At 38.4% G+C, this 25,190-nt stretch overlaps 2 protein-coding genes across 18 annotated transcripts in view; both read left to right on the top strand.

Moving 5' to 3' along the window:
* Positions 1-12,860, top strand: part of stam2 (signal transducing adaptor molecule (SH3 domain and ITAM motif) 2) — a 50,833-nt gene extending 37,973 nt beyond the window's left edge. For 4 of the 15 annotated variants that reach the window (XM_051069753.1, XM_051069762.1, XM_018696520.1 and 1 more), the window contains 13 exons: positions 943-1,027; positions 1,245-1,320; positions 1,885-1,980; positions 2,210-2,353; positions 5,118-5,184; positions 5,563-5,761; positions 6,386-6,480; positions 6,668-6,750; positions 6,841-6,928; positions 7,048-7,102; positions 7,359-7,506; positions 9,823-9,989; positions 10,435-12,860. In XM_051069753.1, coding sequence (XP_050925710.1) covers positions 943-1,027; positions 1,245-1,320; positions 1,885-1,980; positions 2,210-2,353; positions 5,118-5,184; positions 5,563-5,761; positions 6,386-6,480; positions 6,668-6,750; positions 6,841-6,928; positions 7,048-7,102; positions 7,359-7,506; positions 9,823-9,989; positions 10,435-10,624 — 1,493 coding nt within the window. In that variant the 3' untranslated portion in view covers positions 10,625-12,860. The remainder of the gene's footprint in view (positions 1-942; positions 1,028-1,244; positions 1,321-1,884; positions 1,981-2,209; positions 2,354-5,117; positions 5,185-5,562; positions 5,762-6,385; positions 6,481-6,667; positions 6,751-6,840; positions 6,929-7,047; positions 7,103-7,358; positions 7,507-9,822; positions 9,990-10,434) is intronic. The other 11 variants (XM_051069746.1, XM_051069742.1, XM_051069741.1 and 8 more) reach the window with 11 other exon arrangements.
* A 1,432-nt stretch (positions 12,861-14,292) lies between these two features.
* Positions 14,293-25,190, top strand: part of cacnb4a (calcium channel, voltage-dependent, beta 4a subunit) — a 31,818-nt gene continuing 20,920 nt past the window's right edge. The window contains exons 1-2 of one of the 3 annotated variants that reach the window (XM_018696518.2): positions 14,293-14,625; positions 15,970-16,053. In XM_018696518.2, coding sequence (XP_018552034.1) covers positions 14,563-14,625; positions 15,970-16,053 — 147 coding nt within the window. In that variant the 5' untranslated portion in view covers positions 14,293-14,562. Of the gene's footprint in view, positions 14,626-15,969; positions 16,054-22,327; positions 22,738-25,190 lie in introns of those variants that run through there. The other 2 variants (XM_018696516.2, XM_018696519.2) reach the window with 2 other exon arrangements.

Here is a 25,190-nt window from a genome sequence, read left to right as displayed (position 1 = left end):
ACCTATTGTGTAGTTCAGTTTTTTTTTTTTTATTGGGGGAGAAATTAACGATTATTTTTAATCGTTAGTGGCAGCCTTAATCAAAACTGAAGTTATTAGTTGATCATCGAAGTTATTAGTTGATTATCAGAGTTATTTTGATTAATTGCTTAAATAATTTTGCAAGTAGTAATAGGGGGAAAAGTCATTTTCAGCCTGTCAAATATGAATTTTTCCTTCTTTTCCCTGTTTGATATAATTGTAAACTAAATATTTTTTTCACTGTTGATCAGATAAAAAAAGAAAAATGTAATACTTGGCTAAGAAAGCAATCTGCAGATTAACAGATGATGAATATGATTGTTATAGGCATTTAATTTTCTGTCTATCAACTGCCTGCTTAATCAACTAATCATGTTAGCATGGTCATTTGTGTTGTACATGTGTCTTTTCACATCATTCTCACAATCAGGTCATGTAAATTTTATGCAAAGTTCCTTGGTCAGTACCCATATCTGTCCCTGCAACAGCCCAGTTCTTGTATGAATGGACAATAGTGCACTGTTACACTTAACTGGTTCTCTAAGTGTTACATAGTCAGGATGATGTGTCTCATGACAGGGTTTTCTATGAGCTGGAAAAGTTAAAATGCTTTAAGACTGATTGGACATGGGGAACCCTACAAGTTCAAAAAATATAACAGCATAAAATGTGAAATGCAGTTTGCTTAGGATCCCTCCAAGATATGTTTTCAACTTTGGCTCAGGCTTTGATGGGATTACATTAAACAGTTCTAAAAGATGACAGTTCAGTGGTTGTTATTCATTACCATAACACTTACCTATTGTGAATGGCATGTCTGCCCATGAATACATTATGTTTGAAGACAAGCAGCTGCAATGCCAGTGAAGATATTTTCTCACTGGTCCATATGTACTCTATCCCTGTGTGACATATTTCCAGACAAGGCAACCAATGAAAACAACACAACAGATGACTGGGGGCTCATTATGGACATCTGCGATAAGATTGGGACAACATCCAATGGGTAAGCTGGAAAAAAAGCATTTTCTTTTGCATAACAAGAGCTCATTAGCAACTGTACAGTGTTGCAATTCAAATAGCTGCTTATTTAAGTACAGCACATTTGAGTTTTAATTTGAAATTAGCCTACAATATGAATAAACAGGACCTGCACAGGAGCATCTCTGTGCTTGTTGTTTTAGAAGTCATTGTAGTTATTATTGTGTTCTCTTATTTTCCAGACCAAAGGACAGCTTGAGATCCATTATGAAGAGAGTCAACCACAAAGTACCTCATGTTGCCATGCAAGCTCTTAATGTGAGTTTGTTTTCTTCTTGTAGTTTTCTTGTTGTCATGTCACCAAATTTACGCACATCTTGGGTATATAAAAACCAAAGCATACAAAATCCTCCCTGAACAACAAAAAAGCAACATTCAGTTTAACATTTAAGGAGGATCAAACTCTTCTGTTCCATTTAGACATAAGAAGTAAGTGTTCACTTATGCAATTAAGATGCAGTGGAGCTGTAATTGATCTAATATTCCCATTGTTTAAAGCCATACATGGAGGTGAAAGATTTCATACTGGAAGGATTTAGTATGAGAGCTGGTTCTCTGTCTGAGTCATCATGAGCAAATACTGTCACATGCCCTGATCTTTTTTCAGAGATCTGTGTTCACTCATTCAGACAATTAAAGCCCTATTGTCATCAAAACCATTTATAATTACAAATTTTCACCTGCTATAAATAATTCAGTAATGTGAGTGGTAGATACAATCCCTTCCTTGGTTGAAATACATTGAAAAATCCTATTGTTTTGCTATTATACAATATATATATATATAGGTGCTTTTTACAATTTCATCTTTCTCTCTTGCAGTTGCTTGGTGCTTGTGTGTCAAACTGTGGCAAAATATTCCACTTGGAAATCTGTTCAAGGGAGTTTGCCAGTGAAGTACGGAGTGTGCTGAGCAGGGTACTTTCTCACTATTCCAATTTTGTAACCATATCTGTCTGTCATCTCTTACACATACCGCCTTACACTCTGAAGAACTGAAATACCATAGATAGAATCCTAATTATATTCCTACAACCATTTAGCCCTTAACTGTGTTGAGACCTGTTATCAGACAGCCTCACAGTCTCCTTTATCCATAAAACTCTGGAGAGAGTAACTTATCTATTTGTTCGCATGCCCCTTGTAGGCCCACCCTAAGGTGTGTGAAAAGCTAAAGGCTCTGATGGTGGAGTGGGCAGAAGACTTCCAGAAGGATCCACAACTTAGTCTAATTGGTGCTACCATCAAGTCTTTGAAAGAGGACGGCATCACCTTCCCCACATCCTCACAGGTATGCTGAGATAATACAAAATGTCTTGCTTTCATCAGGGTTCCTTCATATATAATCATTCAGTCATAAAACTTTACTAGACAAACATAAATAACAAGAAATACAACACTTAGAAGTCATCATTACAACTACTGTTTCAGTCAATGGACAAAAAGATTTGAAATTGATGACCTTTGAAACAGATTTTTCAAAACACAATGTACCCCAATTTCTGCCCACTCTTGTAACTTTTATGGATAGCCCCAAAAACATTATAAGTTAGTCAGTGGTTGACTACACATTAACATTGAAATTCATGTTTATTTGAGATTCAACTATAACAAAATGTCTTGAGCCAATAATGAATACTAATTTGGTTAAGAAACTACAGTATGGTTGCTTGCCAAAGTGGCAAACATGTTAGCCACAGCCAGATGTACCAGCATCTTGTTATATCCAGTTGCTTTCAGTGGTTTGTCTCATATATTGGAACCTGCACACTTTGACTTGACTGTCATCCAACTGATTTAATGTGTTAGCAGCCAACACTCCACACTCCTCCCCTATTTATAGTTACAGTCCATATACCACGATAGTATGTATGTGTGTGGATTCTTTTTGTCTAGTCCAAGGCTGTTATTGTGGCTGTGGTTTCACTGCAGACTAGTGACTTGTCAGTGTGAAGGTTCAGGCTGGGTGGAGCTTGTCTGTCTGCATTTGTATGGCAAGAGCTTACAGTGGAATTTCCTCTTCACATATTTTACATAATTCTGTGGATATGTGTGTTATGTCTCAGGGTCAGGACAGAGATGCCTGTTTTTATAGTTGTCGTTTGATGTCTGTGGGATTTATTATGTAATAACCATGTGTGTTCAGTGGTTTACGTGGACTTTATTCTCAGGTTGACCTACAATTGCATCATCTATGATATAGTAATAGTCTCTCTGTGGCTGGCAGCTTTTGTTCAGTGTTGTTTACTGAGGCTTTGCTTCTTTAGATGTTGACCGGTTTGAGTTTGTCATCATGCTTTCAAAAGTATTTTAAGAGGGAAAAGACAAATGAATGAGGTAAACATAAACACAAATTCTGTATACTGAGCTTCGTGATACATTTTTTTTCCTTACCTTACAGTCAAGCTATGCTATGCGAGTTTATAATAAACAAATTTGCTGGCATACAGAAGCACTTATTCCCTCTTAAAAAGTAAAATAAACAAGATCCATGCGTTAATCAGTCTAAATAAGTGATGCAAGTGGAAAAGAATGGGGTTTATAGTCAGAACCTAGATTTCCATGTTAGACTCATTGCATGTTAGATGAAAAGATGTGTATAGTCTAATGCAGTTCAATACAGCTCAGCCATAAATTCTAATTTTACAAAGATGATAATGCTCAGTTTTGATTAACACTGTCAGAGAGGTATGAATTTATCTACAGAGGTTTTTGGTTCTGGAAATTCCCTCAGGGGAACTCCACACTTGGGAGGTCCCCAGAACTATGTACTGTCAAGGGCTTAGTTTTTGCAGGTGAATCTAAGAAAGGGGCCACTGAGGACAAATAATCCACAATCAGACATAAATGTACTTCACAACTGATGAATTTGATTCATTTTTATCTATTCACAGTATAAACAGACAACTCAGAACATGAAATTTTATTTGCTCTCTCATCCTTACTTGTTGCCACTGGCTGCGCTCAGTTTAGCCATGTTGTATCTGTGCTGTGGGAAGGGGCTGGGAAATCTGCTTTAATGGAGAGCAGGTGGCACACGAGGCAGCAGTTATGACATTTAATCTCGCTCATCTGATGAGCAAACAGCAGCAGGTAGTGTGACTCAAGCTGTGGCAATGCTTTCCACTATTTACCTTTTAGCTATCATTCACTCTGAACTTTAAGGTTGTTTTTAGACAGGATGCTGTTTTTTTCTCCAGCATGTTTATATACAGCCAAATGCCATGTAAAACTAATGACTTTCCCAGTCCCTTTCCATTGGTGCACATTGCATTTAGTTTTCTTGTTACACAGTCTGTCAGTTAAAGTTGTCATAAATGGCTTATGCAGTTGCAGTGGTTTTAGATGGAATTACAACTCCACCCATTAGTGTGTGTTCACCTTTTATGTATATGTGTATTTCAGTTTTTACCTAAATCAGGTTACTTTACAAACTTGGTGTGGATTTACTGACACTTGTTTCTATTAGCTTTTCTCCAGACTGGTTGGAGGGACATTTTTTTCCCCTTGTTTTAAAACTTAAAAACAGCACTCAATCGAACATTGATATCTGTGTCATGTTGCAACGTTAGGAGGATCTAAAACTGAGAGAATCCTCAGTAAATTATAGCTTGCTTTCAGCACCCTGTAAATCTTCCCATGGGTGTTTGATTTTCTTTATACTGTACTGGACAGCTCTTGTAATACTTTCAGCAACTAGCAGTGTAAGTTCACCCATTGTGAATATGTGAGTGTCAACAGTTGCTATTTAGCAACAGCAGCAATGTCTAGTTGACCTATTTGTCCACTTTGACCTCATTGTTATGTCAGAGAACTGCCTCAGGTCACCTTGGACAAAAAACGATGAGATAGCTCTGTGGAGGGTTTTTGTCTGATGGCTAGAGCCACACTTCTGACCGTCATGTAGTCCCCAGTATGAACTGCAGAAGGCATCACAGACACTGGAAATCAGTTTTTCCACTTCTAGTCTTAAGTGCATCACTCTCACTCTCTCCAGTATGTATACAGACACACACACATACACATATGACCTTATCTTTCTATATTGACCACAGGGGTCTACCACAAAGGTCAGCACACCAGCTGCGAGCAAAGCATTGGATGATGACGACCTAGCCAAAGGTAAAGTGAGATGCCATGATACACCTTTGTCAGCTTCATCTAGGCATCTAGGCATACTTTTACAAACACATATTTTCCAACTATTGCAATGTATTTTTAAGGCTTATTATTTTTTAGTTTGTACCAGTATTCAAAAAAATACTCCTTAGAGCAGTATAAATTGATTATCAACTAGATTTCACATTGCTGTGCATCAGAAGGTTTTTTTGTTTCTTATAATCAGTCTTTTGAGAACTGTTTGTATTTTTTAAATAAAAAATGATCAATCCTGTGGCTGTGCCAAGCCCATATGTTTTGGACATTTGACAAATACATGCCTCTCCTTTCCATCTCTCTTCTGTTCTCTCTTCTTCACATCCAAACCTCCACCTCCTCCAGCCATTGAGCTGTCCTTGCAGGAGCAGAAGCAGCAGGCAGAGACACGGCCCTTGACCATGACCTCTGATCCCCCAAGCTACACCAATGGTGGAGGGGGGCAGGAGGTCCGTAAAGTGCGTGCACTGTATGACTTTGAGGCTGCTGAAGATAATGAGTTGACCTTCAAAACTGGAGAACTAATTCTGGTTTTGGATGACAGGTACAGTTAAATAACATGGCCAATCAAGAATCAGCTTTGCTTTATCCTTAGTCTGACAATACCTGTGCAATAAATCCTTCTTTTATGAAGCATGTAATATCCCTGGGTTTGTTTAACATGTGCAAGATGCATCCAGAAGTATGAATCTCAATAGTCTCACAGAATTGTTAGTATAGGAGTATAGGAGATATCATATATATATATATATATATATATATATATATATATATATACATATCATATCATCATCATCATCAATAATGATGAATAAAAGGATCATCATAGCCATCATCTGTAAAGAAAAAAAGTATTAATTTATGCCTTTGTTTGCTTAAAAGAATGCATCACTTTATAAAGCCTTCCCAATTTACAGTCTAAAATTGGTTCACATACTGTATGTATTAAATAGCTGGGCAAAGTCTGTTCCGCAGGCAAAACCCATTTCACAAGTGACTTTAGCAGAGCATCTGCATACACCATAAGTTGAGAATTAATTTTTATTTAATCCATCGTTTTATATTGTGATGGCTCTGGTGGTGTGAACCTTAGCCAGATGCTCAATATGACTCACTCTTAGAAGCTCGTGCATTGATGTTTATTCCTATTTCATGGTGTCATTTACAGCGATCCAAATTGGTGGAAAGGAGAGAACCACAGAGGAGTGGGTCTTTTCCCCTCCAACTTTGTCACAACCAATCTCAATGCTGAACCGGAGCCGGGTAGGTATTTTTTACAGAATCTGAAAATTAACATTGAAAATTGTAGCCCCTGTAGTTTCACACACACTGTTTTTTCAGGGCTAAAGTTTTGTGCCTTTAGAATGCTGTATACCCTTCAGCTCTTTGATTTCAACTGGAGGAAATTAGTTTCAGAACGACTGATCAAACTTAACCTTTTCCTCTACAGCGGCTTATGTTGAAAAGACAGCCAGTCCTGAAGAGACATGCCTGGAAACCAAAGTTGAGCCTGAGCCCGTCTTCATAGATGAGGTACTACATTTCTTCAGTGGACATATTTAAAAACCCAAATCACCACTCAATCAAACTGCCAACCCAAACCCGCTCTCTTGTTTTCTGCAGGGGAAGATGGACAAAACGCTGGCACTGCTGCAGAATGCAGATCCTGCAGATCCAGCTCCTGACTCCCCAGAGCTGATCCAGCTGGAGGGTATAAATCTTAATGCCAGTATAAATCTAGTTGCTCTGCTAGTGACAGCTGCAGTCGGTCTGTTGTTGTCTAAATCTGGTTCTGTATCCCTCCCTAACTGTAAATACCTTATCAAACAGGTGCATGTGAACAGATGAACCCGATGATTGATGAGAAGCTGGAGGAGATTGACAGGTATTTTTAGATATGAACTACTTATGTTTATAAGAATTATTATTATTCATTTGTTAAATTCACAGCTAGGTTTGTTAGATTATCTACTATCCATGTCAGCTATGATTTTAGGATAGCGATGATTGTGCCTTGGCTGTTTAGACTTCAGGAGATGCTTGAGAAGCTTCAGTAGGAAAACCTGTATAGCACTCTGTATGGGACTGTTCTAAAGATGAAAAATGTCCTCATCCAATAAATGTCTCACTCTATGTTGCAGGAAACACTCAGAGCTGTCAGAGTTGAATGTGAAAGTTTTGGAGGCCCTGGAGCTTTACAACAAGCTCATGAACGAGGCTCCATTCTACTCATCCTACTCCAAGATGCAACCACAGTATGCACCATCCAGCTCAGCTGTGGCCATGCAGGTCAGAAAAAAGCACTAAAGTCATCCTCTGTGTTGCCCAAAATCTAACCTTAACAATGATTTTCTCTTTGTTAATCTAAATATTTTACTTATGTAGCTGTGCATATTAATGAAGCACTCACTGCCTCAAAGGATATTAAAATTACAATAAATCAATAACAAAACAGCAGCAGACAACCAAATGAAAAGGACACAACACAAAGCATAAAAGAAGGGGGTTAGACAGGATTAAGATAAGGATTTTGGTTTGGATTATGGAATATGGTTGAGAAAGTATTGTTTCTAATTTAATTTAACCATATGTTCAATTGAATAATTGAACCATAGGTTCAATTAAATTAGGTAATTATGCCTCTAGTCTAAATGACTGGTCACTTATGCACATAATGGTAAATTGAGACTGTGCTTACATTCTCTTTAGGATTAATGCATTGAAGTCAGGTATGCTTGGTCAGCTTCAATACAAGAGAAGAATCAAGAAATCATTCAAGATTCTTGTTGGCGCACTGTCTTCCATTTTTCTCTGTTCTGTGAAGCGTACTGAATCAATAACAGGCAACAGCCAGGTCATGCATAATTTAAGGATGATTCAGTCACAGGTTGGCTCACAGTTTAGAACATTAAAAGCTGGACATTTTCTTTGTTAAAGAGGATATTTTGCTTGACAATCAACTACCAGCATACTCGCCAATTATCACCTTGTATAACTGAGTGTCAACACCATGTAGACTCCCACTCTGGTCTATTGAATGTATTGATCTCTTGATGTGATGTTTTTTTTTTTTTTTTTTTACATAACAGAGGACTAATGTCAGGGAAATCATTCAGAATAGTCATGTGATTCAACTTTTTTCTTCTGAGGTTTTTTCCCTACATCCTCTACTCAAGTGTGTTGGATTTCTCCTTAAATGATTGATTTTGCTTTTTGGATTAGTCCTGATAGCTTGACATTCACTCAGCCTTTTTAAAAATCTCCCTGGAGGGTCAGAGGCTATCTGGGTATTCTTGGCAGTAGCTGTTTTCTCTAATGACTGATGTCTCTGTCTTTCCCCTCAAGATTTCACTTCACTGGGCAGGCCCACACCAGAGTCCTGCTCTTTTTTCCCCCTTTCATCATTTTTGTTTTTGCAGAGCACCGTGAAACTGACTACCAGGTTGTTCTTGAACCTACAGTGACAAAGACTATTTGCACATGAGCACTTGAAATTACAAAACTATTCATATTCATATTAATTAGCATGAAGCAGCTATTGTCTTCTTTTTCATCTTATCAGTGTTTGAAAAATAACACAGCAACAACTGACTTATAGTCTACGCTTAATACATCCAGCGATGTCTGAATTTCTCATTCTGCAGCTAACTCCCAGTAGCCAGACTTTTTTTATGGAGACCAAACATTCAGTGATGGGCCTCTCTTTTATTAGTATTTCTAGGGTCAGTCTGGGGACAGAGACCGATGATATTAACTTTCTAAGGAAATGGAAAGAAACTGGATTTACTCAGAGGCTTGCATCAGAGAGTGTTGAAGTTTGAACATCTGAGTTTTTATAGTAATTCAGTTTTTTGTTTTTGTACGTTTTTTTAGGAATAAGTTAGCGATGATATTTTCTTCCCTCTGGGCAGTAAATCAGTGGTCACATGCTGTGTGTAAGCCATGCCACTTTAAGATAAAATACTCAGGTTTACAAAATATCCTTCTTTAAGGTATACAAACAAAAATTTTATGTTCTTTCAGTTTTCAGTTTGAAAAATGTAAAGCTCACTATATCAGAATGTGGCACTTTATAGTGAACAGGAGGTCTATTTTTAGTTAAAAGAGAAGGTTGTTTTTCATTTAAATGTCTGGTTGAAGCTCAAGAATAAAAGTGTCAGATGATATTTTAGTTGCTGTTTGTGATTTGATATGAATGGAAGTGATTGTGTTAAATCAGCATATGATATTGTCTCGTATCGATCTCTGGCTACTGAATCGAATCGAATTGAAATTGTATTGTAGCAGACTTTGTGATATCAACAAACGTCACTGAATCAGTATGATATTGTATTGTGATGAAACTTGTGATTTACACCCCTATTAGACAGATATGCATGTCTGTACAGTACATTAAATATGAAGCTACAGCCAGCAACCATTAGCTTAGCAGAGCATAAAGACTGGAAACAGGGCAAAATGGTTATCTTGGCTCTGTCCAAAGGTAACAAAGTAGATTGGTGAAGAATTGCCAGTGCACTCTTTCTATAACTTTTGAACAGTGTGAGAAACATTTCCTTTGTATGTATTAAAGATGATCTCCTCCTCTTCTTCTGGTCTACTCAGGGCTACCTCGGACCGGCTGGTGGTCCCTACCTGCCTCCAGCGATGCCCCAAGTTCCCGCCATACAGCCTTATGGTCTGCCCAGCGACCAGCCCGGACCACTGCATTCACTGCCTCCCAATGTTTCAGCCCCACCCAACAGCCAAGCTGCTCAGCCCCCTTACATGAGGTAGACAACAGCCCCACCACCAAAAACAAGATCTGTTAGGCTGTTTGAGTAGGAGCTCTGCAGAAACACTCTAGAGACAATTAATGACAAAGGTCATGTAACTAATTAAGGTGGCTCAACACCTCAGGTCTTTGGCATTAACAAGCCACTAGTTTTGAATATTGGGTAGATAACAGAGCAGATGGAGAGCGGTTCATATGAAAACCAAAAACATTGATCAACTCTTAGTTTGTATTTAATTACAATTAGCCTGAAACCATTCAACAAACAACAGGAATTTTCACATCATAACAAGAGTTTTTCACTAAAAGATTATAGATTATTCCCAGCCCTGGATTTTGTATTGTATGGCTGAATTATAATTTTTTTTATGATTTTGAATATAAAAAATACTATGACCCCTCAATACATATTTACTGTTGTCACATCTGTTTCATCTTCACAGCGGTGGTATGAACACTCAGTACATGAACCAAGCTGCTGGAGCTTCATACCCACCCCAGGCAGGTGTGGCCATGGACATGTCAACTTATCACAACTCTAGCATGCCTCCTGTGTCCTATCCTATGGCTGCTCCCCCTCACCAGGCTCCTCAACAGCAGCAGGCAGCATATTATCAACAGCCTCTGCTGTAAAACTCCAAATGACAGCAGACCTGAGACGAATACACACGTCAGATATTTAATTTGCCAGCTGTGTGTTCATTTAGCTCACCTGTGTGTGTGTGTGAGAGAGAGAGAGAGAGATAACTGCTTTAGGATCATTCCTTAGCACATTTTTGTGCCTGTCAAGCTGGACTGAACACGCAGCAGGAAAGTTGAAATAACTGAGGTGTGTACATAACTCAGGTCTGCTGTACAGTTGAGTCAGGACTCGGCTACTGTATGTGAGGCTAAACATCGCACCAGGAGTTTTCTCCTGTCCTCTTCTTCTTCTTCTGGACCGACTGAAAGCAGCGCTGGTTTTCACAATCATCACAGGTCAATATAGAAGAAGAGTCGGGTTTGCTCATCAGTAACAGTCAGAGAGCCATTTTTGTCAAATTTATGGAAATTAGCATTTCACAATCTATAGTTCAACACAGTGCTACTCCCACACAATACTATTTCTGAGTTGGCTCTCTTCAAGGGTCAGACCATGTCCACACTAATGAGGATAAATGTGAAAAAATGCTACTTATTCTTTCTGACCGTTTATTCACACTACTTTGTTTATACTGGCTTTGTAGCAAAAGCAGCATGTTAGCAGCAGCTGCAGTCCTCTGTCATCGTTTTCAGCATTTTCAACCAGAGTACTGCTGTACACCAGAAGTGTTTTGGCACACAGCCTAATACAAGATCAAGAGTGTTTTTATATGCACAAGGCTTGAAAAACACATGGCTGAAACAGATCCAGTATAGATGGCCTGCAAGCCGACAAAAACTTGTTTTCCAAAGTCAGAAAAATTGGAAGCACTAGAAGGTGTTCCACAATGACATAATTGACAGTGAAGTGGCATTTTCAGATTTATCTGCATTGATGTGAACATGGCCTAAATGTTATTTTAGTTTTTAACTACCATCTTGTTTTTAAATGCTTAGATGAATTCATCTGAAGGCAGGTACATATTTATTCTGACCATCTCTTTGTTCTACAGTGCTGCTTCTATTGATTGAAACACTCTGTGCTGATGAGAGTGCTCATGTGTCTGCAAAGACAGCACTTACTATATCCGTGGGACAGGTAGCAGGTGCTCAGAATGCACAGTTATTTAAAAGTCAGGAGCTTCACTGTTCTTTCTTCCTCACCAGCACTCATGACTGTAGCTGATCTGTTATGTTAACAGTTATATTTGTGTAAATGGTTCAGACATTGCTTTCCCCATAAATTTACTGCCTTGTAATGCATTCTGTGGTTGCATTTGAGATATTTAAGATGACATTTTGTGTGTGTATATGTGTCTACATGTGAGTTTTTTGCGTGTTTGTATGTGTCTAAGGGCTTCTGCTCATAAAATGACACAGATTTTTGCAAAGATTGTTAGATTTTAGGGTGATCAGAGATATATTTAGGTGAATCTCTTTGTGTGTTTATTGATCTGATAAAATAATGCATCTGTTCATTTTTATTATGTCAGTACCTTCCTGCCTCTTATCTTCATCTGTGGGGTCTTTCATTTAGCAGAACCTGTTAGGAGTCTGTGTTTCATGCAAATGAGCAGCAGTACTGAGATTTTTCATGTCTATGTACTTAAGTTTCAATGACATTGCCTCTACTTTGATTTATATATACTGAGACATCATACATGTGTATTTACATGGTTGCAGAATGTGCAATGATTGTTCCTACTTTCCGTCTGCTTTTACTTAATTTCCAGGCAAAATGTAAATGGAACAAAAATTTCAAAAGACTCAGAAATCATTTGTTGTGCTTAATATGAAGAAAAAGAAGTGAGACATGATTTTAACCTACCATTGGTATTACTCCAAATTTGAGTTAAAATTAAGGAGCAGCTTTTGCACAATCTACAGTCGTGTTGCAGTAGCTCCTTAGTTATAATTTTAGCCAGAACTGTCGATATTTCCTTCATGAGCCTCATACTAAAGGCACTGTATATTAGATGTAAGATACCTGGTTTTGTCAGTGACATTGACATTGCACCTTAGCTTTGTAAAACATTTATTTACCACTGGATGCCTTGTTTTTTCTATAGAAATCAAAGAACAACACAGATACTTACTTTGACGAGTACATTCAGTCTCAGATAAGGATATGTATAATTCTGTATATTTAAAATATTCAAGAAAAAGTTCCTTTATCCAGGATTTTCAAACTGCTTTTGTAACAGAGCAAACATATAAATATTCTTTGAAATAAAAAAAATTGACCTGTGTTGCAGAGTGGGCTTATTTCCCTACAGTTTCTTTGGATGCACTGAAGTAATTACATTTATACAATTAAGAGGAAAATTATTAAAATAGCAACTGTCCACCTAATTAGCCTCTCCTATTTCCTGTACACATCACCTGTTGTGTAGTGATGAATAAGCCAATAATGTTATTACTTAAAAAACATAGTTCATTCACTGATTTCTGGCTTTTCATATTTTCTGCGCTTCATAAAAAGTGTAATTCTGGTGGCAAGGTGCAGGTAAAAACTGGTCTTTTTAATGAAATGTTCAAGGCCAGGCACCACAGGCTGTTTTCCACTTTGTATACACTGAAGGCTTTCCACAGGATTGTCTGAAAACAGCACAGCTGGTCGCTCGGTCTGCTGAGGATGACTGAGGAGATTTTATCATCTGTTGTTTGTCCTGGTGAGATTGCTGAGATAAAACTGGCTTGTTTTATTTTTAAGTTAAGAAAACAGCACAAGACCAGTTGAAGGTGTTAATATTGGGCTGACTGTGTTGCCCTCGTCCATAGGGTGTGAGAGGTCACTGAATGATCTGAGAAGTATGAAAATGATGTGAATCATATGCTATGGTTATGGTGTTCAGTTAGGTTGAGTTACTAGATCTCAATCCTAACTGAACACCTTTAGGAGATTTTGGATTGACGTGTTCAACAGCTCTCTCCACCACCACCATCAAAATGTGATGTGATATATCTTGTATTTATTAAAATATGTTCTATTTACCATAATGACAATTTAAAGTTAGCAACCATCGTCATGGAGGATGTCTGAAATTTTCATACCATGTTTTATGAGGTGTTTATTTTTTATTTTTTATTTCCATATAGCGAATGAATTGGCCTGAACTCTTTCACCAAATGCCAGATCATACTGGTACTGTGAGGAAGAGTTTATGCTGCCTTCAAATGCTTCTTGTAAATTTCAATATCAGAAATTTTCATGTAAAAATATTGATGAATGAGTTTCAGATGTAATAATGTTTAATTTGATTTATCCTTTCATCAACCTCAAACTTTTGTGCCACAAGATTCTGTGCATATCTCTTATTCAGTATCTTATGAGTTGCATAATGATAAAGAGGTTGACTGATGTATTTATTGCATTTGGAGTCAAATCCATAAAGATAATTTTCATGATGACTAGTTAGTATGTTAACATACAGATAACTGTGTGCAGTGAAATGCTCAGTTGCCATATACAATACTTTGCATACACAGACTGTATATATACTACTAGACAGATAGATGTAAATATAGATATATATACACATAATAAATATTCGTTACTCTCAAACGAAGTGATGGGCTGATGTCTGCTCCCTAAGAAAATCAAAGAAAAATTGATCTGTTTGTCGGTCGTCTGAAATTCTGAAGTTCTGCGTTATCCTTGAACGCAGCACTATTCAAGCTCTATTTGATAGGAGTCGAGGGGGGTGGTTGCTATCCGTACTTGCACTGAGAAACGGTTAATCGTCCTTGCAGATCTGCAACGGACACAGGAGGACACATCTTCAGCGGTGAACAGAGCCGAACTGCCAATACCCTTTTCCCCTCTTCGGTTTTCGTAAACCGGAGCTAAGCTGGAGCCGGCGGTTCATTGTCCGCTACCGGAGCAGCAGCAGTTCCAGTGGAGCAGTACAGAGCGTCAGCCTCCGCCCTGGACCGATGAACTGGCTGAAATGTCCCGGCACATCTACACTCGACACGGGATAGGAGATGGGCTGCAGAAACCTGTGTTTCAGGTAGGAAAATAAAAATGATTGGAAGCGCCGAGGCTTCTCTTCTCTTGGATTTTAATGATGCAAGAACACACACAAATATCACTTAAAGATATGAATAAGATTCATAGTATTAATTAGAAAAATTACATTGTAGTAGAACAATCTCTACACTCCTGACATAACATTCAATATTGTAAGTTGATTCTAAACAATGAGCACAGGTCCCTCTATAACACACTAAACTTAATTATACTGCTCTGTGTTTAACTGAAGCTACATTTTTCATGTTTCCTAATGAGCCCCTAGGGTATCATTAGTCGACAGAGGCTCAGGGACTGCAGTGTGGTGAGAATTTGATTTATTCAGAGAGAAATTAAATTGTGGGCTTAATTATTAAACATTTTCTGATGGAACTCCTTTCATGATATATGAGGTGGCCCAGGACAGATTTCCTGAGAAGAAAGTGATTTCAACACTGTAACAGAATTTGCAGCACATACTGAACAAGGCTGTAATTTTAGTTCATCTGTTGCGGAATTACATGGCATTATCTTTAAATGTAGCTAATCCAGTGTTACATAAATCATGAGGCAAAGATCAGAGGTTATATACAAAATATGATAAAAGCTTTGTAAAAATCGATTGAACTAAAACTGTAGTATTGGATATATTGCACAATAAAAGTGCCTAGAATTATATTGTATACATGTGGTGCAAAAAGCAAGTGAACCATTTTATCAACTAAATATCTTTGGGCTTTGGACTGTTCAGTGGCCAAAATTTTGCACCAAGCAATTTGAAGACGTCACCTTGGGCATTAGGAATTGTGACGTTAGTTGCATCCATTGATGAATGCAGCAGTCTGTTTTTTGGGTTTGGAGGGTTGGAACTTTACCCTAAATGCCCTCCAGTGTCACATGAGGACAGGATGCCACACTTACAATGTTAAGTGAAAAGCTGACAAGTTTATCATATTTCATCCCTCCTCTTGAATATCAGATGAACGTGTTACCTCATAGGCTCATCAAGCACTGAATCAAATCGGCTACGTGTGGAATTAGGTCAGAAAAAGTGAATCTGTGGATCTATGGATTTTGGTATGGCAGTCCGACAAAGAAGTAACAGATTGACTTCATATAATCAGGTCATCACAGAGGACAAGAGGCAGCTGGAAAGAACCAGAGCCCTGTCAACCTAGCGGGCCTAGATGCTGGTGTTAATGGGGTTGCTGGAAGGAAGGTGCCCTTGAGGGAGTGTAGGAAGAGAGTACGGGGATAAATATAGGGAAGATACAACAATAAAAGGGTCGCAAATACACACGAAGTGCAAGAGGTGATATCATTTGTTTGTTTTCGACCTCACCAGGCAAACAGAGGAACTTACTCCAGGCGCAGCCGACTGAAGAGGTCCGATGGCAGCACCACCTCTACCAGCTTCATCCTCAGACAGGTAAGAGGTGCATCAGCTGCTCATTAGTGACAGCTTTCATTTTAAAAACCTGGAGCTTTGACGTACAACTAAAGGTCAGCATCCAGTAGTTTCAAACATCTCAACCTGACTGAGATGGTTTAAGAAATCTCATAATATACAACTCACCAATACCAGCATTGCCATCTACACTCATTGGTCGAGTCCTGCTATGAACAGCTGAGGCTTAACAAGTCCACATTAGCCTGATAAACTGGGTCTGCTGCATCCTAAAAAGGCCGCCACATAAACATACAATGGTTTTCTTCCCCAGTGGTGGTAAAAATCTAAAAATAACTAAGTTGTCTCACCATTTTACACAAGTTGTTAGTTTAATTAGTTAGTGATAAGTTTAAACTTTTGTACTTATTTTCTATATTTTTGTTTGTGTTGTTTAGTGGAAGCATATATAATTTGAGCTATCCTCACTGCCAAAAAATCCTGATTAATATAATCTGTTCCAAACAATTTACTCTTGCAGCATGAAACACAACATTTTAAAATATTTGAACATAAAATCTGGGTGAAACCAAGTATGTGATGAGACAAAAACACCAACTTCTGCGGTAAATGGTGAATGCATTTTAAGATTTGGTGTTTTAAGAAATGTTGGTTGAAATTCCTCCTCATCTTTTTAGACTTGAAATAAAGTGAGTGGTCTGGCACAAGTGTACCACTGCTGGTGTCTGACCTCAATTGATCATTCCAAAACCTTTAGTCCTCCTACTCATGAAAGTTCAGCTCTAATGTCATGTGAAAAGTGAACAAAAGACTATGACATCAGACGATATGTTGCCAAGATGTGAGCTTTTGGCCTCTGCTGTAGTTTAGGGAATCAATGGCCTTGATTTGTATCAGCCTGGGTATTCAGCCTGCTCAGCTGCTTATGAGGCGTCTACCAGCCATGTATAATTCATAAGGACGGGGTTAGGAGGGGTTGTTTGAATGCACTTGCCGCTGCCTTCTTTTATATATGCTACTGTAAAACAAATTCAAATGTGGTTCCCTTCTGTAATTCATAATACAGGAGGGACTTACCCTGGACTTTGACATCCCGCTAACAAGTTACCAAGGGAACTGAGGCTGCAGAGGCCATTCAGTGACACAAGGGTAGTTTGTCATTGGCTACCTTTGTCGCACACCCCCTGTCTCTTTCTTTTTCACTGCCTCTTTCATGCCTTCGTTTCTCTATACTGGACCTCAAACTCCTCCATCATGTGCTGGCCTTAGGAGACACAGTAAACAAATCAGTTGGAGGCTTTTTCACATGGATATGTTAACAAAAGCACATGACAACTTGTCAAATCTAATAGCCAGATGTGATTTATGATAGTGCCAGTGCTTGTATCTGCGGCCGGTACTTTTTCCATCACATATAGGTTAGTTTGTAAATAAGTCCTGAGGAACTGCAGGTCACACATGTCATTTTTGTGGCAATATAACTCTATTAATAGTACAGTGCTTTAACTTAATCACTTAATTAGTAATTATGTAGCTCACAGGAACAAGGGGAAACAAAGAGCAGAAAGAATGAAACAAATAAAAATCTGAAAAGACACAGAGACAGAAGTATGTACACAGAACAGTTCTTGCTCACTCCTTTTCCTTATTACACGTTCACAGATTTCTTTAACACCACTGCTGTGATTTGTGTCATCACCGGTGTGATTGTCATCAGGTGAGAAGAGGAGCAGTGGGCTCTCTTTGATTCCCTCGTGTATCCATAGTAACAGCCGCCCTTCAACAACCCAGGGTCAAACCCAGAAGGTTGATTAGCAGGAAACCTCCTCCTCCTTTTCAGCAGAAAGTATATTTTTTACAGGAACTGCTCACATGAAACAAGGACAAAACTGTGAAGAATGCAGCCTTTAAAGAATCTCAGTCACTGTACATCATTTATTCACCTTTTCCTGTGTCTTCTGCTTAACATTTGTTATTATACCTGCTGATTTCAGACTTAAAACTACTCACAATAGGTCTTGTTAACTGTGCGATACCTCACTTTTTAATCCATAAACCAGTTTTGTGCTTTAAAATCTTGTTTTTATGGAACATGGCAAAAGACCGGACAGAAGGGTTATTTGTGTTCATTTGTTCACTTAACTCCCCATAGAGTGTTATGTGAAGTATTAGGGTTGAGGGAGGATAAGCATAGCAAATTATCAGTCGGAATCTGTGGGTTGACCTCACACAGATCAGTCCATTACAGCGAAAAAGGTTAAAAAAAAAAAAAGAGATTCTCAAAGAAAACAATTTAAAGTTTTGTTGTTTTTTTTAAAAAAGCTATAAAATGTCAACATGTTCCCTGTGTTTAGCCGATTTAGCAGGAAAAGGACAGAATCTATTCCAGAAGATATGGTATATGAGTATGAGTCATGAGATGCTGAGCAGATCGTTGGATCTGTGGTGGTGGTGGTGGTAGAAAACTGATTCTCCCAGATGGCGTGTTGAACACCTACATGCCCTACTTGCATGGACAGATGTTTCTCTGTGTGGTTGGCGAGTGGATGCTTGACCAGTTTCTGGGCCAGCCTGTATGAGAGGATGCCAAAGCTCAGCAGATGTTTTGCTCTCAGGAATAATCCAGAACTGCAACATTGGCATGGAACGGAGGGCCTTTGCCCTGGTTCCACATTTGTCCCTGATAGTTGTGTTTGTTGACTGAGAGAGCTAATATGCAGTACCTGCTTTTAACTGTGTGTTGGCATGCACATGATGGCTATATCACATGTCCTGCATCAGAGAGTTGGTTGTGAATGCTCTCACAAGATGAAATTGTCAGGATTGCAGTTTATCACCCTGTCCTACAACAGTGGTTGGAAATTTTGAAGTGTGACCATTATAGCTTCTAAGTGAGGACCCTGAAAAGTATCTTGTGGAGTTTTTGATCAGTACTAAGTACTATGGATGAGAATAATGACAATTTAACATCCATTTCTATCAATTACAGAGGGCAAGCATACATTTGTTGGAGGTAATGGGCAGTGTGGCAGTAAAGGAAAAAGGAAGACAGCATACTAATGTAAATGATGCAGGATAATTTACTTAAAAAACGTATCCAAGATTGTGGACAAAATTAAATGTGTCTTCCAAAGCAGATGAATAGTCAGGCTATAGGCAAGGAAAGAGATGAAGAAAACACAGATGATTTTGCTGTAGTAGCACCAAAATGTGACTTAAAACATAGCTAATCAGCAATTCCTACAATTAAAATTTTTGATATTTACATTCATGAATTGCATTCATGCTACAACCATAGACATCAGGTTTTTTTCAAGTGTTTTAGTGCAACATATGTGCAATACCACTCTTAATGACAAAATAGAATTAAAAAGAATGAGCTATAGTGTATTCATCTATCAATGTGTAACTTAGCCAGGTAGGGCGTATTATTATGATGATTTTGACCCCAAAAAGGGGTTGACAAAGACTGTAATTTTTTAAGTAAGTGAATAATTAAAACTTAATTTGTAAATCAAATCCAGCAAAACAAGAGATTATGAGGTGTTTCACAGTTATAGAAAAAATGATGAAAGCGCTTGAATAAATAAATACACAAGCAAACATTCAAGAAACAAATCAAGGCAAGGAAGCATCAATAAAATGCCTTAAAATGTCCTTAAAGGTAAGGAAATGCATCCAACGAGCTGCTGTACACACAGCATGTTCTGATGATAAACCATCTTTGTTTGCAAATTACAACTTGAATGTTCCATAATGAATTCTGTGGAGGCTGTAATGGTCTTGTTAGCTGAGAATGACTTGAAAATTACATTTTGGTCACAACTGAAATGCAGTTGAACCAGCAACCTCATCACTGCCTCTTTAAAAAAGTCTGAATTGAAGTCTTAGCCCATATTCACATCCTGGATCACCAAGTTTAATCCCTTACTATCTGAAATATCTCCAAATTTGAAACAAAGCAGACATGTTAGGCCTGTAGATTTTACAAAAAGTCTCATTTTGGGTAAAGCGTATGATGCCACAGCTTATTCCCAGAAATTTAATTTTGTTTCTGACTCACAATACATTAAACAGAGACATTCTTGTAACCTAATCTTTCAACTTGCAGCCTGAAAAAGTGATGAAGAAAAGTGGCTTTTTTGCACTACTAATCCCTGGTATGTAGGTCACATGGCTCAACTCAGCTGCCTTTAATTCATAAATTAGTTTGTGGGGCCCTGTCACTACTGCCATAGCTTACACAGGCACAATGCATTAGTCTTCCAGCATCTCATGAGTAAATCTGTAACCCCTCACATGATTACCCACGAAACCTGCACCTCTGGAGTTTCCACACTGCGCAGCTGTGTTGTTGTATACTACATGTATCACTCTGTCTTAAAGCTGGGATTTGACATCAAAAACCACAAGAAAGTTACAGCAGTAGTTCAATAAATATTTACAACCCACACATTCATACAAAATTGGGCTGCAACTAACGCTAATTTTCATGATCAATTAATGAATTAAGTATTTTGTTTTATTAATGAATTTAGTACTTAATTAAGAAAATACTTAACAATAGTGATGACCATCATGTCACAGTCAGAGTGCTTGGTTTGTCTGACCAACACTCAACTAAAAAGTTATCCATGGTTAGTCATCCCATTGTGGCTTGTTCTAACCTAAATGATAACCACTACATGCCTAACCATAACCCAAATCCTAACGTTAAATGTAGTCATATTTCCTACCCTGGCCCTGATCTAAGTCTTAGTCATAAAATCAATGTTTAAACTTATGGACACTGAATGGTGAATTGAATGATCCTGTCTCTATCTTCACATATCATTTGAAGACCTACCTCTTCTGAGAGTACTTACTTACCCAATATGCTCTTGCTCTTTATCTTTCTATTTCTCTATCATTCTTTATTTAGTTCTCACCAGAAACCAGACTTTATGCCTGACTTTATGCATCTGCAGCCTTGTGGCACCTACTTCAGGTGGAACATAAAACAGAGTGTCAAGGCACTTACTCGGTGTCTCCTTGATCCACTGCGGCTTGAATTACACCACCTTTGTATATCACTGTGGAAACAAGCGTCTGCCAGATGAATACATGTGTGTATACGTTTTTACCACTGGATGATGATTTATTAGGCCAGAAGGGGCTGCGAGCTGCTCAGGTCTTAAGACACAGATCAGTATTTGAGTGGCTCATGAAAAGTTCTTTGATATGTTACCTCTGTTTCTCCAATAGAATATCTGATAGATGTTAGGAGGGAGGAAAAAAAAGAGAACTGTGGCAGGTTTGATGAAGATGTATCATCTGATGGGAGCAGGTGCATCTGCTGTAATACAGTTTGTCATGAGAGGGCGCTGTTGTTCTTTTTTTTTTTTCCAAAGACGGCTACAACTCATATTGCAGAAAATATGGCCTCTTAGATTCGATCCCACAAGTATAAAATAGAGGTCTAATTAATCAGTCTAATTTATTTTTTTCATTGTTTTTGTTTGTTTGGGTTTTTTTTTGGTGTATTTAACAAGTGCACTACATTTTTCACCTGAGATCTCTGTGCAAAAGTTACATAGCCTAACTAGTAAAGTACAATACTATACAACTTACATTCATCCACTCTAACCAAAATTCATGTTTGAGTGGATTATTTTCCTTTCGATTGTTGTTTCTCTTTGAATTTCAGTTGTTGTTTAGTTATTTTTAATGTTTTTCTTTTGAGATAAGTTTTACTATCCCCTTAACTGCCCAATCTGTGAGACTCTGAGTGTCTTATTTTTTGCAAATTAATGACATCTTTAAACTAAATGTTTAGTAATATCAGGGAACAATTCACAGTTTCTGTGGTTCAAAATGCATAAAAAGTTAAAATGATAAAATTCACAGTTTCTTCACACTTCACACTAAAAGGTATCAAACCTTAGACCTGCTCTACTTGATTGATTACCTATATGATCAGTTTCCCTTTAACAGACATTTATAGATTCATTTTATGGTTGCAGTGCAATCACAAAGCTGTAGTCTCAGCACCATCAGGTCTGCCTCCTGCTTTAAGTACCATCACTCAGCTGTTAACCTGTGCTGTGATTCTGTGTATATAAATTATATGTCAGGTTAAGAGATTACATCAAATGCACACATCCATGCACAGAATTCACAGCTTTCTGGTTAGTGATGCTCTCAGGCTGCAGATCCCCCCTGCCTCCCTTTATGCCTCTTCCTTGTTCACACCCAGCCAGGCTGACTGAAACCTCCACCAGCCAATCAGCAGGCTACATCCCACCTCTGTCATCAGCCAGTGTTGGAGGAAGGGATTGGCTCGTGTGATCTGAGCTTGGAAGGCAGACGAAATGCCAGGTCTGCTCTGCCTCTGGGGACAGCCAAGCTGCCTTATAATGGGAACCAACACTCGCTCAGCTCGGGGGCAGTAACATCCAATTCAGCATCAGAAAAAAACAGGGCCCTACCTTATTATTTTTCTATCTGCTGCTCTGGTATGGTCTTGCTGCTCTGTGGTCTACCTTCATGTGGAGAAAGAGACTGCTGGTGGGCTCTGTCACTCCCCTGTCCTCCTCATCCATCCTCTCTGGAACAGGTTGATCTTATTCTGCTTCTGTCTGTTTTGCGCTGAAGAGCTGCTTTTTGGAATCTCACTCCTCCATGTATGACAATTTGTACCTACATGGATTTGAAGACTCGGAGGTGGTGAGTAGAAGGGCTTCTGACACTTGTAAACCATGCTTTTTCTGTTATGTTGTGGCTTATTGATCCCTAGATAAACACCCACAGAACGCATCGAGACTTGGGTAGGCTGAATGTGCACTCTTCTCTGGGGAGTTAGAAGAGGTTGGGGGAGGGGGTGTGCGCAAGTGTGTGTGTGTTGGTGTGTGTGTATTTGAGAGAGTGTGTGCCTTAGGGCTCCTCAATCAACCAACTGTACAGTTTTCTCACTGATGCTGCCAGCCAGATGACGTTTTTTTCCTCCTGTCTGGACGGAGCATCTGTAGATCTGAGCACATGGATGAATGGCCAGCATGCATGCTGTAAAGCTCTGTTTATGAACATTCTATTTATTTGTGTGTGAACGTGTCTACAGTACGTGATTCCCAGCAGCATTCTGTTCTTTGCCAGTAGCAGAGAACACCGTCCTCCTTTGTGGCTTCATTTGTATTTTTCTCACTTGTCTTTTTGTCTCCCGTCATCACAACCCACTACACATCATCAAGGTTTACTGAAAAGATCAACAGATATAATCATAATGATCACACTCTATTGCCATCTGTATGACGTTGCATACAACTGTGACGTCTGTCATACAAGACAACAATGAATGATTGGCAGAGATATGTCACATTCTCCTGTCATTAAGTGTAAATTCTTATCTTTACTACAAATTAGTACACACAGATAAACCTACACTCTGCCTTTTAGACAGAGAGGCAAACATTATTATTGATGGGCAAAGTGGACATGAATTGGATAAAAATGTGTCGGAGAGTAGCGGAAAAATGCTTACAAAGGCAATAAATGTAGGAGCTACTGCTCAGTGGAGAGGAGGAGGAAATCCCACTGAGCCAGAATCTGTCAAGACCTTTCTGTAACAGCACCTGACATCCTGGCTGCCTCTAAAGGATTAAAGGTGGAGAGAATTTTTCACTCATTCTGTCCAATCTACAGTATTAGCAAGGGAGTGCAGGTTCTGTTTTAGCCAATAGATAAATAAATAAGGAAGGAATGAAGCTTTTTTGATTGTTGTGCCCGGAAGAGTCTGCTAATTTCCATTTCCATTCTTTAGTCTAATTCTGTCAGTGACGTGCATTTTTATGGAGGGGTTTATGTAAGCTAAGGAAATAAACAATCTAAAATAAACACTACATGCAGAAGTACGTCAACAGATGGACAGTATATTGTACTTATTGTAATTGTTCAACACCTCAATAAAAACAATGGAATTAATCTGCTTTTATAACAGGTTTCACTCCTCTCCTCTGGAATTGCTCCTATTCAGCCACAAGAGCATCAAGTCCAACACTGACTTTGGGTGATAAGGCCTGCCTCAGCATTGGCATTCAAGTTCATCTCAGAGGTGTTTGATGGGGTTGAGGTCAGCGTTCAGTGCAGCCCAATCAAATTTTTAAAAGCTGGACAAGTTTTATTTCTTTATGGACCTGCCTTTGCACACAGGGGCATTTTCATGTTAAAATAGGAATGCCCAAATTATGAAAAAATAGCTCTAATAGAAGTTCAACCACACAGGTATGGCAATGAAAGTGTGGTCATTTATATTGCAGTTTCAATCTTGGTTTCAAAACATTATCGTTAATTTGGAGTCATGTTTCTGGCCATGTGGCACATGCCCACTCACTCTCTTTTAGCTTTGTTCTGTACACCAGCTATTCAACAACTAAATCTGTCTGCTGTTTGGTGCTGAGCAGGTTGTGTACAGTGTGTTTTTAGATTTTTTTTGCTGGGGCCGAAAATAATGCCATGAGAGTGATCAGAGTGAACCACAACAGTATAGCTCCATAAAGCCAAGGGGAGCTGTTATTATAAAAATATCGGTTGTCAGTCATTATAATCTTTAACTTCAATTTGTTGCAACTACATCATGAATCTGAACTTTAAGCTCAATGAGTAGAGTTTTCGTAACAAAATAGTTGTTGACTTTTCTCCTTATGTTCTTATGTTCAGAAGCTTGTTCACTTGACTTTTTGTCAAAAAACCATATATTTTGACGATTCAACCATGTCTGTCTAAGCCTGTGTTATCAGTCACCTAACATTGACTATACACAAAATCAACACTGAATACCCCAAATAACTCCCTCAAATTTGTTACTCTGTATGTCCCTGATAGTACAGCACAATCCAGAAATGCCATCTGTTGACCTGTTGTTTCAGCTGTTGTTACCATGTGGTATTGTTCCATTATTATGGGTTTGAATAACTGATGAGGCTATTAACTTCCACCTCTGATTGTTCAGGAAATCCTTTTTCTGTAAAATCCTAGTATTCTCAAAGTAACTCTCTCATCCATTCTATTGAGATGCTGTATGATTAATTCATTGCTTCATCCCTATCACTAGGTTTTTGGATTGACTTTTTCCATTTTCAATCAAGCAATAACTCTAGTCATATGTCTGTCAATGAAGCAGGCAT

The sequence above is a fragment of the Lates calcarifer genome, linkage group LG1 (genome assembly GCF_001640805.2).
Source record: "Lates calcarifer isolate ASB-BC8 linkage group LG1, TLL_Latcal_v3, whole genome shotgun sequence".
In the NCBI taxonomy this organism is placed as follows: Eukaryota; Metazoa; Chordata; class Actinopteri; family Centropomidae; genus Lates; species Lates calcarifer.
The sequence above is the reverse complement of the archived record's forward strand: the minus strand, read 5'-3'. Positions and strand labels throughout refer to the sequence as shown.